Source organism: Leptodactylus fuscus, chromosome 3 (assembly GCF_031893055.1).
Source record: "Leptodactylus fuscus isolate aLepFus1 chromosome 3, aLepFus1.hap2, whole genome shotgun sequence".
NCBI lineage: Eukaryota > Metazoa > Chordata > Amphibia > Anura > Leptodactylidae > Leptodactylus > Leptodactylus fuscus.
In genome coordinates, this window is record NC_134267.1 from 202,052,603 (window position 1) to 202,067,326 (window position 14,724).

Below are 14,724 nucleotides of genomic sequence, written 5' to 3' on the forward strand. Positions count from 1 at the left end.
TTATCCCCAATCATTTGTCCTTTACAAGACCAACTAGAAGACTAGCTCAGACAAACTAGGAGTGTACAGGATCTACAGGCTCAGAGTGTATAAAGAGAAATAAAAAAGTAATACCCCTGAGAACCTGGGACTTGCTATATGATATCCAGTTATTCTGCAGACTCCACACATTTCTTCTGCTGACTATGATAAAGGCACGGATTATATGCAGGTAAAGTGACTATTTGGTTGTTATCACATAATCTGAACACAAATAAAAAAAATCAGATCAGCAAAAAATATTGAAGTCATTTTCCATTCCCTCTTCCGTATCCTATGCAGGTGTTTCTCAATACCTTAACTTGTTTATCCACACAACACTATTCCGCAGTGCTATCACACATTCAGGTGGTCTTTTCTAACACGTGACAAGCCTGAAGGATTATGTGTTGAGCCTCACAGTCTTAAATAGGACAAACCTCTAGAGGTTCATTTGGGTTTACTGGATTTGCTCCCAAAATTCTTCTGAATAAATGTATTCTGGATTTATTCTGAATTTAAATCAGCTTAATGGGAACCTATCAGGTGTTTTCTCTGCCCGAAATTTGCCCCTGCATGTGCAGGATGAAGTACTTACCTTTCCATTGATGCCCTTCTGTCATCTTTTTGTTGCAGCAAATTGAAGATATACAGTGATACCTCGGTTCTCGAACGCCTTGACTTTCGACCAAATCGGTATTCGAACAGGAAATTCGAGAAAATTTTGTCTTGGAATCCGAACAAATATTTGGAACTCGAACAGCCGAACGTCCGAGAGTAGCCGAGTTGAGCCGAATGGCGTTCATTCGGCCCAGCGCCTTGCCTGCGTCATCATTGTGAGTCAGTGAGAGAGAGAGAGTCACATTGTGGAGAGAGCCACGCTTTGTGTGTACTGCACTGTACTGCAAATTACTGTACTGTACTGTACACTGAATTTACTGAATGAAACACAATTTACTGTACTGTACAGTACATTTTATTTTTTTTGTTTTAATAAATACACTTTTATTTCTTATTTCTTGTTGAGACTCATGTTTTTCTACATATTATATACAAATTAGGCCAGTAAATAGGCATTTTCTGGGGCTTGGAACGAATTAATCCAGTTTCCATTATTTCCTATGGGTTTTTTTGCTTCGGTTCTCGAACAATTTGGTTCTCGACCGACCTCCCGGAACGAATTATGTTCGAGAACCGAGGTATCTCTGTAAATGTTTGAAAGCATAAAATGTCATATGCAAACCTATGTAGTCGTGGTGGGCAGCACGCCGCTTCAGCCTGTCACGCTGCCCCCTTGCAAATCACATATCTTATTCATGATTGACATCAGACGGAGAACTTGTACCCAGAATTTATATGTCCCGGGAGTACAACAAATGATTCAAATGAGAACATAAAACTTATCGCTTGGTAAGTATTTTTTGAAGAACCCCAAGGATTACAAATTTACCATAGGCAGATATGGGATACTAAACTAGTCCAAATTTCATCCATCTATTTTGTGCTGTGCCAATCCACAACAGGGTGAAACAATACTTAACCCCTAGGGGCACCATAATTTCTACATCACAGTTTTTATCTCCTCTGCTTGAAGCATTGCAGTACTGGATTCAACCAAGCATAAGAAAGGCATGGAGGTTGTATGTTCCACTCTATTATTTGTGAATTTATCATGTATACAGACCTACAGAGGGTTAAAGAGCCTGAGCACCTGTAAGGTGCGAGGACATATTTTTTCCCATAACCTCTGTACAGTGCTGAAGAATATGCTGCCGATACCAACAATAAACACGAGTTTGCTTAAATCCTACATATTGTCCATTTACAATAGGTGATTGTTTGAATCTTAAAGGGATCCTATCATTGAAACTAATTTTTTTCTACCTACCACATCGGAATATTCTTCTCCTACCTTTAAATGTCTTCTCAGCGCCGCGGTTCAGTATAAATCCAGTTTTCGTTGGTATACAAATGAGTTCTCTCGCAGCACTGGGGGCGGTCCTCAGCGCTCAAACAGCACTGGGGGCATCCCCAATGCTGCAAGAGAACTCTCCAGGGACGCCTCCATCTTCTTCAGGAACGGGTCTTCTTCGCGTCTTCTTCCGGGGGTTGGCTTCAAACTTCTAGGCCTCGGACAGAGTATTGTAAGCGCCATTTTCATGTGGCCGGCAGGCATGCGCAAACCGGATTATATACCGAATGGCAGCGTGGAGAAGACATCTAAAGGTAGGAGATGAATAGCCTTTCTGCCGACGTGGTAGGCAGAACAAAGTGAGTTTTAATGATAGGATCCCTTTAAGGACTTAAATTATTTGTATATTATAGAGGGAAAAAATAGAAATCTTGAATACAAAGAAGTCTGTCAGAATGAATGGTGGGTCTTTAATGCACACTATTATTGCTATTGAATAAATCCAGAATTCTCAATCTGCAAGAAAATCGCACATAGGTGAAGGCTCCATGTAGCAAGCTGCAGCTGGAAACACGCTGCGGAAAAGACCATGGTCTGCAGAGTTTTGATCTGTAGACTTTCTGCCCCCATTATACCTATAGGGAAAACACCAGCGTTTCCATAGATATAATTGACATGCTGCGATTAACAATGGTTTTTCAAATCGCAATATTTATGCTGAGAGCATTTTTCTGCAATGTGTGGATGGGATTAGCCAGAATACATCCACTTTTGCAGGTACTGTAAAGTGTGCAGACATTTATACAACATGGAGCCACAGCCTTAAATTCCTTAAGTGTTATTGTACAATACGGAGGAATTCTATTTTATGGCATATGTAAATGAGCTGTTCAGTGCACTCCAGCCATGGCCACACCTACCAGAGCACGCGCTTTCACCTCTGTTCACTAGTCAGTGCCGTTCCCTAACATAAAAATTTGATGCTTGAAAGTTTAAAGGGATCCTATCATTTAAACTCAATTTCTTCCGCCTACCACATAGAAATAGCCTTAAGAAAGGCTATTCGTCTCCTACATTTAGATGTCTTCTCCAGGCCGCCATTCGGTATATAATACGGTTTTCGGCGGTATGCAAATGAGTTATCTTGCAGCACTGGGGGCGGGCCCCAGCACTCAAACAGCACTGTTGACGTCCCCAATGCTGCAAGAGAACTCTCCAGTGCCGCCTCCATCTTCTTCAGGAACATCCTTTTCATGCGTCTTCTTCCGGCGCAGGCTTCAAACTTCCAGGCCTCGGGCCTAGGGCAAAGCCGACTGCGCATGCCTGCCGGCCGCAAGAAAATGGCCACTTCCAATACCGTGTAAGCGGCCATTTTCTTGTGGCCGGTGGGCATGCGCAGTCGGCTTTACATGATTTGTGCGGGCAGTGCAGCGCAAGCACACGGAAGCCATTATAGTCTATGGGGTTCGTATGCTTCTACTGCACAGCGCCTGCAATTGCATTTGGTATTCCTTTCGGTAGGTCCCCATGCAGTATCCCCCTGGACGGAATACCAACACAGATGTGAACGAGGGGTATGTGTCATCACCTCGATAGTACACTTCTATAGCCTTGTACTATAAAGGGGGACGTTCCTCACCACTCAGCAATGACACTGAGCAGTAACACATGCCCCTCTGACCATGTAGTGATGTTGGTCCCTGAACCTAATAGCAAAAAATCTCTGACACTGGGGCAGGTACCTACAAAAGTGCACTTAATCCAATGCACTGTCAGCTTTGTAGCTGTATATAACATGCCTTATCTAACCCTTGGTTCACATCTGTATTCGATAATCTGTTTGGAGAGTCCGCATGGGGATCCCCTGAACGGACTACCGAACGCATTTGCAAGCGGTGTGCAGTGAAAGCACATGGACCCCATAGACTATAATAGAGTGTGTGCTTGCCGCAAGATCTTCACATGACTCATGCGGACAGAAAAGTAGATTGTAAACTACTTTCCTGTCTGCATGTTCCCTGCGGAGATCTCGTGGCAAACACACATACCCCATTAAAGTCTATGGGGTCCATGTGCTTTCACTGACACACCGCTTGCAAATGCATTCAGTAGTCCGTTCAGGGGGGTCCCCATGCAGACTCGCCCAAACGGATTACCGACGCAGATGTGAACGAGGCCTTAGAGGACAAGAAAGATCCTCTTTAAGTTCACTTAGCAATATTTGAATGACTTTTAAACTGTGTGTTATAAAGTATTGCAATAATAAACTATTACATTAAAAATTCATTCATTCATTCATTCATTCATTCATTCATTCATTCATTCATTCCATAGAGTAGTAAATGTTTTTTACTATATCATTGTAGTTTGGGATATTGTATCATAAATATATACAATAAAAAACACTTCTGAAATGGGAAAACCGGAGGAATTGCTCATAGAAACCAATGAAATAACATTCTAAATTTCAGAAGCCTTGTAAAAAAAAAAGGCGTAACAATGTCACTGGTTACCATGGATTACTCCGCTCCAATAGACGTCCTTCAAATATGTTCATATTGGGTTAATTCTAGCTAATGGTAAGTAGGGTTTTTGTTGAGAATTGCTGTATAGGTGGAGGGGCAGTATTGTTTATAGAGATGTTCCACCAGTGTGTTAGACCCGGGGACCATGGTTTCTCTTTTTTTGTTCATGAAGTTCCACAAGTGAAGAGCATAGGAGTTATTGAAGTACGGCAATTTGCTCCAAACTTCAAAATATTTTTGCCAGAATGGATACAAGATAGGATAGAATCGTTGAGGATGAAAGTAGGAGACATTTCCACACATGGTGTCATCTGTGGAATTAAATCGAGGCAACCCGCAATGTTTCTTCACAACACGTGTGAAAACTCCTGGTCCTTGGTGTCCCCATACATCTCCTCTATAATTCTGTACAAAATTTTTCATAAACTCCAATGTCATATTGTGATGTGGAGAGAGCCCAAAAACAGCACTGCTGGTCTGTAGGAATGTTTCGGCAGCTAGAAACCGGTCTTCAGGAATTGGTTGAAGAGATATGATATCAGTATCCATGTAAATGCCGCCATACTTCCACATCATTGCAAATCTGCAGGCGTCTGATTTAACATGAGTCCAGTAGTATTCTTTATTAGGGTCCACCTAACAAAATAAAAATAGTAAAACAGGGAAGAATAATTCCATATCTCAGCATGTCCATAAGGATAATGCCTCTGTTGCTTTAAATAATAGAATAGTAGTAAGCAATGCCAATGGTCTAACTCCAGACTTACAGAATTATTCCAATATACACTTATCATTCAGAATTGTGCAAACGTTTAAAGGGGTTGTCTAGGCTAAACTATTAAAGTTTTAAATCTGCTGAGGGCAGTGAAAAAATATTTAAAAAACTAAATTCTCACCTGTCCCAGTTGCTCCGTTGTCATCCTTTGCCTCCCAGTTCACTTGCTCTCCTGGGTTTCTTCCAGCGGTGTGCTGAAGCCACTGATTGGCCTCAATGGTCATGTGACAGCCTCAACAGGCCTCAGGAAGAGGAATCGTGATTAGAGATGAGCAAGTAGTCCTCGATCGAGTAGGTGTTCGATCGAATACTACGGTATTCGAAATACTCGTACTCGATCGAGTACTACTAGCTGTTCGAAGTTAAGATTTGATGCAGAACCAGCATTGATTGGCAGAATGCTATACATTGCCAATCAACGCTGGTTCTTCTCTTACCTTTAGAAGTCTTCTCTCCTTCGACTGTTCGAACGGGTTTCGAACCCCATTATAGTCTATGGGGGGAAATGCTCGTTTCAGGGGTACGCAACATTCGATCAAATTCTACTTACCAAGTCCATGAGTGAGGGTCGGGCTGGACACTTCTCCCTGCGCAGTGTCCCCATGGCATCTTCCAGCTCTGAATTCACTCTGCCAGGCATCGGGCCTGGGCAGAGCCGACTGCGCATGTTCGCTTGTAGTGCGGGCATGTGCAGTCGGCTCTGCCCAGGCCCGATGCCTAGCAGAGTGAATTCAAGGCCGGAAGAGGACACGGGGACACTGCGCAGGGAAAAGAATCCAGCCCAACCCTCACTCATAGACTTGGTAAGTAGAATTTGATCGAATGTTGCGTGCCCCTGAAACGAGCATTTCCCCCCATAGACTATAATGGGGTTTGAAACCCGTTCGAACAGTCGAACAGTGTGCAGCTGTTCGAATTGGATTTCGAACCCCGAACATTTTAGAGTTCACTCATCTCTAATCGTGATGTCACAGGTAGTGACATTCAGGCCCTTTGCCAATTTTTTTTTTAATACCTCCAACTTATTTAAATCTTAAAAGGGTTGTCTATTTTTGCCTGGCAACCCCTTTAAAGGAGCTCTATCAGCAAAATTATGCCATATGAGCCCCCCATATGCCTGGATAGCCTTTTAAAATCCCCCATTTTAAACTAAGACCGTAAAAACATATACAGTCCTATGAAAAAGTTTGGGCACCCCTATTAATCTTAATCATTTTTTGTTCTAAATATTTTGGTGTTTGCAACAGCCATTTCAGTTTGATATATCTAATAACTGATGGACACAGTAATATTTCAGGATTGAAATGAGGTTTATTGTACTAACAGAAAATGTGCAATATGCATTAAACCAAAATTTGACCGGTGCAAAAGTATGGGCACCCTTATCATTTTATTGATTTGAATTCCCCTAACTACTTTTTACTGACTTACTGAAGCACAAAATTGGTTTTGTAACCTCAGTGAGCTTTGAACTTCATAGCCAGATGTATCCAATCATAAGAAAAGGTATTTAAGGTGGCCAATTGCAAGTTGATCTCCTATTTGAATCTCCTCTGAAGAGTGGCATCATGGGCTACTCAAAACAACTCTCAAATGATCTGAAAACAAAGATTGTTCAACATAGTTGTTCAGGGGAAGGATACAAAAAGTTGTCTCAGAGATTTAACCTGTCAGTTTCCACTGTGAGGAACATAGTAAGGAAATGGAAGACCACAGGGACAGTTCTTGTTCCAGGCCAAGTTCCAGGCCAAGAAAAATATTAGAAAGGCAGAGAAGAAGAATGGTGAGAACAGTCAAGGACAATCCACAGACCACCTCCAAAGAGCTGCAGCATCATCTTGCTGCAGATGGTGTCACTGTGCATCGGTCAACTATACAGCGCACTTTGCACAAATAGAAGCTGTATGGGAGAGTGATGAGAAAGAAGCCGTTTCTGCACGTACGCCACAAATAGAGTTGCCTGAGGTATGAAAAAGCACATTTGGACAAGGCAGCTTCATTTTGGAAACAAAAATTGAGTTGTTTGGTTATAAAAAAAAAGGCGTTATGCATGGCGTCCAAAAAGAAACAGCATTCCAAGAAAAACACATGCTACCCACTGTAAAATTTGGTGGAGGTTCCATCATGCTTTGGGGCTGTGTGGCCAATGCCGGCATCGGGAATCTTGTTAAAGTTGAGAGTCGCATGGATTCCACTCAGTATCAGCAGATTCTTGAGAATAATGTTCAAGAATCAGTGACGAAGTTGAAGTTACGCCGGGGATGGATATTTCAGCAAGACAATGATCCAAAACACCGCTCCAAATCCTCAGGCATTCATGCAGAGGAACAATTACAATGTTCTGGAATGGCCATCCCAGTCCCCAGACCTGAATATCATTGAACATCTGTGGGATGATTTGAAGCGGGCTGTCCATGCTCGGCGACCATCTAACTTAACTGAACTTGAATTGTTTGTCCAAAATACCTTTATCCAGGATCCAGGAACTGATTAAAAGCTACAGGAAGCGACTAGAGGCTGTTATCTTTGCAAAAGGAGGATCTACTAAATATTAATGTCACTTTTCTGTTGAGGTGCCCATACTTTTGCACCGGTCAAATTTTGGTTTAATGCATATTGCACATTTTCTGTTAGTACAATAAACCTCATTTCAATCCTTAAATATTACTGTGTCCATCAGTTATTAGATATATCAAACTGAAATGGCTGTTATAAACACCAAAATATTTAGAACTAAAAATGATTAAGATTAATAGGGGTGCCCAAACTTTTTCATAGGACTGTATGCAAATTATACTTACCGTGCAGGGTGGGCAGTTCGTGCACTGGTGGTCGTCATCTTCGGTCCCGCCTTCCTCTGGTGTCTTCTTCCAGTGACGTCTTCCTTCCACAAATTAATCTTCTTCTTTTCACTGGCGGGTTGTGTTTAAATCCCACGCGTGCGCAGTAACGCTCCCTCTGGAGTGCTACTGTGCACGCTCCAGCACCATTTTTGCCGTAATTCTAAGGGCAACTGAGCCGGAGGCCCGGGAGAGGTAAGCGAAAAAAAAAAAAAACACTGTTACTTACCTTTCCACGCTCCTGGCAGGCTTTAGCCTACTACTGTGAGTTCCCTGATGTCACATGACCTAGGCCTGCATCCCGGGTCATGTGACATCCAAACGTCAAGCAGAGCCGAGGATAGGTAAGTGACAGTGTTTTTTTATGTTTGTATCCCCCCCTTGAGTCTGAAAAGACCTCAGAGTACAATAATTGTTTATGGGTGTCCACAGTGGGCATAATAGTGTGTGCAGGGGCCACTATGAGGCATAATACTGTGTGCTGGGGCATCAAAGACTATTAGAGGAATGTGAGGATTGGAGGACAACATGTTAACAAATTTGGGGTTATTCCAATAAGAAAAAGAAGGGGAGACCAATTACAATAGACAAATGCATGAAGGGATAGTATAAAGACCTTTGTAATGATCGTTTTACTCCTAGGTCAGTGACAAGGGGACATCCTCTATGTCTACAACAAAAAACATCTCACCAGCAACATAGAGATTCTTTACTGTAAGAGTGATGAAGCTATGGATCTCAGAATGTTGTGAAGTTGAAACCCCCCATATATATATATATATATATATATATATATATATATATATATATATGTAGTGACACAGAATGTAGACAATACAAACAACAACAAAGGGAGGTCCGCTAGCCAAGGGTCTGGTAACAGTCAAGCAATGCAGTACAAAATCGTAATCCAAGAAACTAGTCACAAGGGAAGCCAAAGCTCAGAGATCAGTAATACAATGGTAGCAGAAAGAGGAACTTTGCAGGGACAAAGTCACAATAATCAGCAAGCTGGTGGCCTGTATATAGGAAGCCAAAGACCCACCATTGGCTTGATTGGTAGAAAGGCTGTCAATCACACAGGCAAGACTAGAATTAACCATTGATGAAAAAAGGGAAACAAGGTGCAGGAGACGGGTGTGGTGGGAATTCAATTACAGAGATAGAGTACTGTGCACACAGAGCAACGAAAAACACTAAGCAAAGAATCAAACTGAACACACCTCCTGCGTCACAGCGTGCGAGCGGAGGGTGGCGCAGAGACCCAAACAGGCAGAGCTGTTACAAGGACATCAATATCGTAACCTTGGAAAGGCTTTAGACATTATGGCATGCAGTTTTCTACACCAAAATGACGCTCAGGCATGCGCAGTACCGCTCAGAACAGAGCGTTATTGCACATGCACGGGATTTCAACTGCCGGGAGTGAGACTACAAAAGATATAGGTGGTACAGGATAGACAGGAGGAGGAGGTATGATGCAGGGGGTGCTCGCTGGCCCTGAGGAATGCCCAGGGTGCTCGGTGAGCCTCATTTGCACATAATATTTACCCGTTTGTACTAAAAACTGGGGGGCCTTTGGCAGAACTGGAGGCAGCACCTGAATAGTCTTTTTAAAGGCTATTCAGGCATATGCTTACCTCAAAATGACTTTTCTAAATGATAGAGTCTCTTTAAAACTACTACTCCACTCCTGTTCTTGTTCCAAAAACTGCATCTTAAAAACTGAACATATAAACACACCCTGAAAATCATTATTAAGGCCATATGCACACAACCGAGTCCAGTCCATGGAAAATGGTCTGTGGTCGTGTGGGTCGTGGTACTTGGACTGACACCAGCCGTGTGTATAGAAGTCACTAAAATACAATGAGCTCTCGCATGGCTCGATTGCTACAGTAATACACTAATATAAGCCTATCAGTTCCATTTGGGAGCTCACTGCATCATAACTGACTATTAGAGATGAGCGAGTAGTACTCGATCAAGTAGGTATTCGATCGAATACTACGGTAATCGAAATACTCGTACTCGATCGAGTACCACTTGCTGTTCGAATGTAAAAGTTCGATGCAGAACCAGCATTGATTGGCCGAATGCTATACAGTTGGCCAATCAACGCTGGTTCTTCTCCTGCCTTTAGAAGTCTTCTCCGTGCAGCTTCCCTGCGGCGTCTTCCGGCTCTTCATTCACCAGGCCAGGCATCGGGCCTGGGCAGAGCCGACTGCGCATGTCCGCTTATAGTGCGGGCATGCGCAGTCGGCTCTGCCCAGGCCCGACGCCTGGCAGAGTGAATTCAGAGCCGGAAGATGCCGCGGGGAAGCTGCACGGAGAAGACTGCTCGGAGGATCCAGCCCGACCCTCACTCGTGGACTTGGTAAGTATAATTTGATCGAACATTGCCTACCCCTGAAACAAGCATTTTCCCCCGTTAGACTATAATAGGGTTCGATATTCGATTCGAGTAGTCGAATATTGAGGGGCTACTCGAAACGAATATCGAACCTCGAACACTTTACTGTTCGCTCATCTCTACTGACTATGATTTAGTGACTCCTATACTTAGTTCAGTCTGGGTACTATGGCCCACACACAGACCATTTTCCACGGACTGGACTTGGTCGTGTGCAAGTGACCTAGTTGACTTATAATCTTGGTCTTAAAATGTGGCTGTTTACGTGAAAAGGGCCCAGATCGTCGATTTAATTTGTCACTTTAATTCTAACGAAATCTGCACCAAAAGTGTACAAATTCTTAAAAGTCTCAACAAATTTGTAAACTTGACATATTTTTAAATAAAATTTTTGCATAAAACAAAATTGTGATTTTTTTTACCCAAATATGTTTTGGACTATTTTCTCTATAATTAGTATCGACAATCTGGGCCCTTTTCACGTGAACAGGCACAAATAAAGGAAGATATGAATAGGATACAAAAACTTGTTTCTTCATGAAAGCCCCAACCCCAGAACCCGTACAATAATTCCAGCAGCAGTTGATTATTAGTCACAGTACTAGCTCTAATGTCTGCCCCACCCCTGGAGCTCGGCCAGACTCATTGTCGTTGATATTATTCATTGATATAAAATATTTGTAGGAAACTCCCTATACATGCCTGTAAGCTAAACGGTTTTATGCCAAGGATAAAGAATAAGAAGACGTCTTAAGTATAGAGACACAGCTGGTCACAGTCCAAGGATTCATTCTGTACCTCAGGGATGATGCAAATCACAGGATGGAAACAGGAGATCTGTATGTGGGGGCAGATTTACTATTCCTGGGGCCCCAAGCAACGTTATGGCTGGGGGGAGCCCTAATGTTTAGACGATACCCCCACAGAGAGTAATGCTGCTTCAGTGGCCCCCACACAGGTCCTCACACAGCACAATGCCCCCTTTACTGGCCAAACACCACAATGCCCCCTTTATTGGCCCCCACACCATAATGTATACTGTACATTCTCTATAAGCTATCTAATATTGTTGTGGTGTAAATATACAATCAATATGACAATGGATTTTCGCCATTTTTAATGCTGTAAATTTTTGACAGTGATTAACACTTTAAATATATCCTATAGTTAATTTCAGTTAAGTGGACACCTATGTGTAGGTGATTGTGTTTTGAAAATGTAAAATTTACAAAATAAATATATTTTATATTAAATAATAACATTTTTATTATTTTTATTAAACTTTTACATTATTTTTATTTCTATGTAAATTACTTCTTATGTGAATAATTTGTTAGCATATGCCTATATGTTTTGATTAGAGATGAGCGAACACTAAAATGTTCGAGGTTCGAAATTCGATTCGAACAGCCGCTCACTGTTCGAGTGTTCGAATGGGTTTCGAACCCCATTATAGTCTATGGGGAACATAAACTCGTTAAGGGGGAAACCCAAATTCGTGTCTGGAGGGTCACCAAGTCCACTATGACACCCCAGGAAATGATACCAACACCCTGGAATGACACTGGGACAGCAGGGGAAGCATGTCTGGGGGCATAAAAGTCACTTTATTTCATGGAAATCCCTGTCAGTTTGCGATTTTCGCAAGCTAACTTTTCCCCATAGAAATGCATTGGCCAGTGCTGATTGGCCAGAGTACGGAACTCGACCAATCAGCGCTGGCTCTGCTGGAGGAGGCGGAGTCTAAGATCGCTCCACACCAGTCTCCATTCAGGTCCGACCTTAGACTCCGCCTCCTCCGGCAGAGCCAGCGCTGATTGGCCGAAGGCTGGCCAATGCATTCCTATGCGAATGCAGAGACTTAGCAGTGCTGAGTCAGTTTTGCTCAACTACACATCTGATGCACACTCGGCACTGCTACATCAGATGTAGCAATCTGATGTAGCAGAGCCGAGGGTGCACTAGAACCCCTGTGCAAACTCAGTTCACGCTAATAGAATGCATTGGCCAGCGCTGATTGGCTAATGCATTCTATTAGCCCGATGAAGTAGAGCTGAATGTGTGTGTTAAGCACACACATTCAGCACTGCTTCATCACGCCAATACAATGCATTAGCCAGTGCTGATTGGCCAGAGTACGGAATTCGGCCAATCAGCGCTGGCTCTGCTGGAGGAGGCGGAGTCTAAGGTCGGACCTGAATGGAGACTGGTGTGGAGCGATCTTAGACTCCGCCTCCTCCAGCAGAGCGAGCGCTGATTGGCCGAATTCCGTACTCTGGCCAATCAGCGCTGGCCAATGCATTCTATTAGCCCGATGAAGTAGAGCTGAATGTGTGTGCTTAGCACACACATTCAGCTCTACTTCATCGGGCTAATAGAATGCATTGGCCAATCAGCGCTGGCCAATGCATTCTATTAGCTTGATGAAGCAGAGTGTGCACAAGGGTTCAAGCGCACCCTCGGCTCTGATGTAGCAGAGCCGAGGGTGCACAAGGGTTCAAGTGCACCCTCGGCTCTCCTACATCAGAGCCGAGGGTGCGCTTGAACCCTTGTGCACACTCTGCTTCATCAAGCTAATAGAATGCATTGGCCAGCGCTGATTGGCCAGAGTACGGAATTCGGCCAATCAGCGCTGGCCAATGCATCCCTATGGGAAAAAGTTTATCTCACAAAAATCACAATTACACACCCGATAGAGCCCCAAAAAGTTATTTTTAATAACATTCCCCCCTAAATAAAGGTTATCCCTAGCTATCCCTGCCTGTACAGCTATCCCTGTCTCATAGTCACAAAGTTCACATTCTCATATGACCCGGATTTGAAATCCACTATTCGTCTAAAATGGAGGTCACCTGATTTCGGCAGCCAATGACTTTTTCCAATTTTTTTCAATGCCCCCAGTGTCGTAGTTCCTGTCCCACCTCCCCTGCGCTGTTATTGGTGCAAAAAAGGCGCCAGGGAAGGTGGGAGGGGAATCGAATTTTGGCGCACTTTACCACGCGGTGTTCGATTCGAACATGGCGAACACCCTGATATCCGATCGAACATGTGTTCGATAGAACACTGTTCGCTCATCTCTAGTTTTGATCTGTTTCTCTATGACAGCATGTTACTAGGCTTACACTTAGGGTACCGATATGGCAGTCTTAATGAAAACAGTCAACCCTGGTGTCCCTTCTAGTTTCCCAAGGCTGACCGCAGAGGTGTTCTAAAGTTTAGGAAATCCATTGACATGGTGTACGGTGGTGAGTGTAATTAAAGAGGACCTTTCATGTCCCTGGAGCACATGCGGTGGAATACACCGCTAGAAAGCCGACAGTGCGCTGAATTCTGCACATTATTGGCTTTCCCATCTGTGCCCTCGCTGAAGAGCTATCGGTGCCATTACCGTAGCCATGACGCTGAGCGGTGAGCAACGCCCCCCATTACTCGTCTATGGATGAGTACTATCAGGACTGAACATGACTTTATATTATTGCTATAAAGACCACTTACCTTCTTGTACCAGGGCAGCATTGGGGTATCAGCAAATAATTGTTCTAATCTCAGAGGAAATAAGTGGATGTTTTTATAAGATGAGAGGGTTGGGTAGTGTCCTCGGGCTTTCATTTCATCACTGTAAGTCAATATGTCATGTAGACCGTTCATGAAGAAGACCACTGGTCTGTCCGGATATACTCGAGCTGCTGATTCAATTGAGCACAAAACCAAAGATGGTTCCTCCATCCTATCCGTGGTTTCCACAAATAAGATGCCGTTTCCTTGCTGCAGGAGAACACTTGGGTTTAAGATGATAGTTTCTGATTTAGATGTTTGGTTATAATTGGTTATATCTAGATAATGATTCTCTTTTCCACTTATTGGTTTGAAGCCATTGGACACATGAAGATCAATGATGGCTTTCTGATTCTGTTTGAGAGAAATTCTTGTAAGAAAACCTATGGCTGCTATTAACAATATTACAGCCAAAATCCTTAGTTCTCTCAACATAGTTGTGATATCCAATTAAACTGTAGGTGAAGAAAAATGACATATTACTATGAGATTAACACGACAACTATGATTTAATACTGCTCAACCTTTCACCTCCTGGGGCAATACACCGCCAGAAAGGGGAAAGGCAGGGGAAGACTAATGCAGTTTAAGTCCTTAATGCACCAGACATGATCTGCTATGGAATCCTAACTAACCCCATTAATAAGAGGTGATTCCTCAACAGTGGGTTTTTCAGTCCGGGGGTT

General features: G+C 43.1%; 1 protein-coding gene across 1 annotated transcript; it reads right to left on the reverse strand.

The window, feature by feature from the left end:
* Positions 1 to 4,503: 4,503 nt before the first annotated feature.
* LOC142198170 (alpha-1,4-N-acetylglucosaminyltransferase-like) lies at positions 4,504 to 14,473 on the reverse strand. Its single transcript, XM_075269058.1, has 2 exons — positions 13,979 to 14,473; positions 4,504 to 5,091 (listed from the first exon to the last, which is right to left on the reverse strand). The coding sequence occupies exons 1-2, from the start codon at positions 14,471 to 14,473 to the stop codon at positions 4,504 to 4,506; spliced, it is 1,083 nt and encodes a 360-aa protein (XP_075125159.1).
* Between the last annotated feature and the right edge of the window lie 251 nt (positions 14,474 to 14,724).